Source organism: Tarenaya hassleriana, unplaced genomic scaffold, assembly GCF_000463585.1.
Source record: "Tarenaya hassleriana unplaced genomic scaffold, ASM46358v1 Cleome11, whole genome shotgun sequence".
NCBI classification, from domain to species: Eukaryota; Viridiplantae; Streptophyta; class Magnoliopsida; order Brassicales; family Cleomaceae; genus Tarenaya; species Tarenaya hassleriana.
In genome coordinates, this window is record NW_010961290.1 from 1,182,674 (window position 1) to 1,186,498 (window position 3,825).

The 3,825-nt window shown below is 36.3% G+C and overlaps 2 protein-coding genes across 3 annotated transcripts; one reads left to right on the top strand and one right to left on the bottom strand.

The window, feature by feature from the left end:
* Nucleotides 1–2,084: 2,084 nt before the first annotated feature.
* On the bottom strand, nucleotides 2,085–3,304 carry LOC104805323. Of its 2 annotated transcripts, none has more exons than XM_010529858.2 (4): nucleotides 3,213–3,304; nucleotides 2,818–2,883; nucleotides 2,574–2,715; nucleotides 2,085–2,378 (listed from the first exon to the last, which is right to left on the bottom strand). In XM_010529858.2, exons 1-4 carry the CDS (start codon nucleotides 3,275–3,277, stop codon nucleotides 2,316–2,318), a joined length of 336 nt encoding a protein of 111 aa, XP_010528160.1. In that variant the 5' UTR covers nucleotides 3,278–3,304; the 3' UTR covers nucleotides 2,085–2,315. The 2 variants fall into 2 exon arrangements, with proteins under 2 accessions (XP_010528160.1, XP_010528161.1); XM_010529859.2 differs by having other exon boundaries at nucleotides 2,085–2,432.
* On the top strand, nucleotides 2,712–3,820 carry LOC109116336. The gene has a single exon (XM_019201544.1). It carries the CDS (start codon nucleotides 3,421–3,423, stop codon nucleotides 3,628–3,630), a length of 210 nt encoding a protein of 69 aa, XP_019057089.1. The 5' UTR covers nucleotides 2,712–3,420; the 3' UTR covers nucleotides 3,631–3,820.
* Nucleotides 3,821–3,825: the final 5 nt, after the last annotated feature.

Consider the following 3,825-nt stretch of genomic DNA (forward strand, 5'->3'; position numbering starts at 1 on the left):
ACCCAGCCACTGGATGGTCTCGCCGTCGGATTTGTGACCCAATTCTCTGGTCAACTGGAAAATCCTCGCCGCACAGAGCGCCGGCATCCTGATTCTACGACCTCTGCCTTCGACTTTAGTGTGCCTGTCTTTGTTCGAGCTCCTCTTCGGACCCAACAACTGCTGCTGCTGTTTCTTGCTCGCCTCTTTGTCCGCGACCACAGTCTGGAGATCCTTAACTCCAGCACGTTTGTTCTCGTCGTCGTTGTTTATATCCCCCATGCTCTGATTTTGCTGCCGAGGCGGTGGTGGGTTCAAGAAATTTGGTACTTTTTGTCGATTTGAGTTCTTGGGATCCATGAATTGGTGGGGTTGATGGTCGAGAGTGAGATTAACTCCCTGAATCAAGAAGGGTGGTGGTGGTGACCTGAAAAAAGCCCTCGACTTGTCCAAGTTTTTCAAAGTTTTTTTGTAAAAGAAATATAGAAATCCGACAAAACCCGCAAGATCCCGATGCAAAACGGAAATGAATAAAGACGAAAGGTTACGCCTTTCGATCTCTATGGGCCAGCAAAAATCCAAAAAGAAAACGCAGATTAACACAGAGGCTTGGTTGGTCTAAAGTAAAAACAAAAGTGTTCGACTTTGGTTGCCATCTCGTTTTGCTTTTGTTCATAACAGCAGACAGATGCCCATTCCTCACTCTCGTAGGCTTCTCGGCGAACCCCGAATCGTCTGAACCATATAATTATCTATCCATTTATTATATATTATCTTTTTATACATATATATTTTTTTTCATTTGTTATATATAATATATGTATAATATATACATGATTACTTTATATAATGTGTGTATATGCATTTATCAATTGCTTCACCAAGAACATCCTTTTGTCGCAAGCAAAATGGTACCCAGCAGCAGCAGTAGTCAAAGTCAACGTCTTCTCACGAAAGAAACTTGGGTTGCCAAGTGGAGACGTGACATCTCGACACGTGCCCATCGAATGAATTAACGAGTTTTGAGTTCCATTATTTATTTGGTTGGACAACATCATTACATCTCTTTATGTATGCAAGGGTTCATAAAACGGCATGAATGGAATCATCTTCGGCATGTTCTTCTGTTTGATATTTGATCATTCGTGATCATGGATGGATATATCGGGTTCCAATTGATTTTGATTTTATATTTGTATAAAATATATCTCATAATTCTTTATTTTAAACTGTAGTCAATGTTTTAAAATCTCGAATAAAAAGATATTAAATATTTTCATATCAAATATTTTTTTTGTTCGATCATTAATATGTGTGTGTGCGTGTATATATAAATTCAAAAAATGAACACCAGTTATATTTGAAAATAAAAGCAATGAACAAAGTTTATACGCTAAATAAAAAAAATTACAATTCAAATAAAATTGGTTATATATATATATATATATATCAATATCTTCTGTTATCTGTGCTGATGTCTTTTTAGTAATAATGAAAATAATATATGACTTAGACTAGTTAAATCATGCATTAGATGGTAAGCCATTTGTGCAATTTTGGCCACTTGGCAAAAAAAAAAAGAAACAAGAAAACAAGAAAACAAAAAAACAAAAAAAAAGGTGAGAGTCTTATTAGGCAATGGCATAAATCCCATAATTTAATTTTGCATTGAACAAAAAATAAAATAAAAATATTTTCAGCGCATGAAAAAATTATTTAAAATTCAGTTTAAAATCCACTGTTCTTTGGGAACCACGATAATTTGTAACATATTGTTTTCACGTTTTTAATGATTTAATTTAAAGGCATTGTTCGAATTCGATATTGTTTATGACTTTTTTTTTGGTTATTCGACCATATATCATATCCAAATGGATAGTAATGTCAAATATAAATAAATTCATAAAGCGACAATTATGAAATTGTTCTTCATGACCTTTCGATGTTTTCAATCAAATAGGTGCGATTTGGCAGTCCAATCTCAATCAAAGAATATCTATCCATTTACGGTGCTTGTGTTGTCTATCCAATTATTCTTCTTTTTTTTATAAATATTTTATATATATAATTTTTATAATATCGATATAATAATATATAAATACAAATTCAGCAATTCCTGCCACATTTCTCTCCACCATTTACGCCTCAATATGGAATCATCATCATTGCCAAATAGAAGAAATTTTGTGAAATATACAAAAAAAAAACATTTTTTTATTTTCTGAAAAATGATTGTAAGTGGTATTTATTGTTATCATTGTTGTTGTAACTATTTTTATAATTGGATTGATGGGCTTCCGTAAGCGGCCCAGAGTGAGCATGCCATGAAATGGAAATCACACGCGCCACGTTAGGGGCGTGAGTTTCACCGCCGTAAAAATGATGCCATTTTCACACCCCTGCAACAGACCTCCAGTTCACATTCCAAGCAAATGCGTCTCTGCTGTTTTCACCTATCAAACATATACATACATACATATATATAGATGTATATATATGTAGTCATTGTGTATGATACTCTAATTATGGATTATGTTTTCTGACTGCAGTAGAAAAAGGGATGAGAAAAAGTCTCCAAGACCGCAAGGGCTTACCATAATAACCAGCCCTTGTCTCAAAACCGACATTGCAATGGTGGTACAAGATAAAGGTTGCAACTTTGACAAGAATTCAGAGAGAGAGAGAACAGCCGAAACACCAAGAAGAAGAAGTAGATCATCATACCTTATTCGAGAGCTCGGTACAGAACAAAACAAGGCGAAGATATTATTATAAGACCGAGCGATCATCACAGCAGTTATACGAGAAAACAAGGGAAGTCATAGAGCATATACTCACAGCAAATACCGATAGCCGATCTGTACTGAACTCATCCTCTTCAGTTCTCTACAGTCAATTATAGTTCTATACAATGCAACCAAGAATCCAATATCAGTCTAAAACCAATATCAGCCTGAAGTTTCCTGTGGCAGACAAAAGGGTAAAGCAAACTACAAAGAAATCTCAAGTAGACCCATGAAAACAACTGATAATATCATCTTTATGCATTCATCTACTTTTACCAATTCTTTAACAAAAAGAAGCAGAGCACACACCTTGATGGATCTGTAAAGCAATGTGGAATAGAAACCAAAAAGAAGCATTTGATTGAAACTATTTTGGAGAGGCAAAGTTCGAAACTTAAGAAAAAAAAAGGAGCTCTAAAAAAGCAAACCCACTTCGGAATTCAATACCTTTCCTCATAGTCGTCACCAAGCTTAGCATCAACCACCTCCTTAGCCACCAAGAAACCCAACATCAAAAGCACCTACATAACAACTACAAGCTTCTCCATTTTTCACAAATCTCTTATCTCCATCTGCAAGGAACAAAGCTCAGGCAGAGACAAATCAGAGGGAAAATTCGATCTGAAAACACGAAAAACGGTGCAGTGCAGAAGATATGAGTGCAGATTGGGGGCCGGTGATCACGGCAGTGGCTCTGTTCATCCTACTGTCTCCGGGACTTCTGTTTCAGCTCCCAGCAAGGACAAGAGTAGTGGAGTTCGGGAACATGAGCACAAGTGGGATCGCGATATTGGTCCACGCTGTTATATACTTCTGCATACTCACAATCTTAGTGATCGCCATTGGAATTCACATCCACTTCTAATCCACCTCTGCTTTCTCATGTAACAAGCAAGAACCCTTTGTCCCCATAGCTAACGTAAAGATCTTCAGTCTTTTTCTTTTCTCTCTCTTTTTAGCTTCAAAGGACTGATTTTTCAACTTTCTTCGTTTTTGTCAATCTTGAAGTCCTGCTAATATGTCTGGTTTCAAGAAGGACGAGAAAGGGTTGTATCCCCGT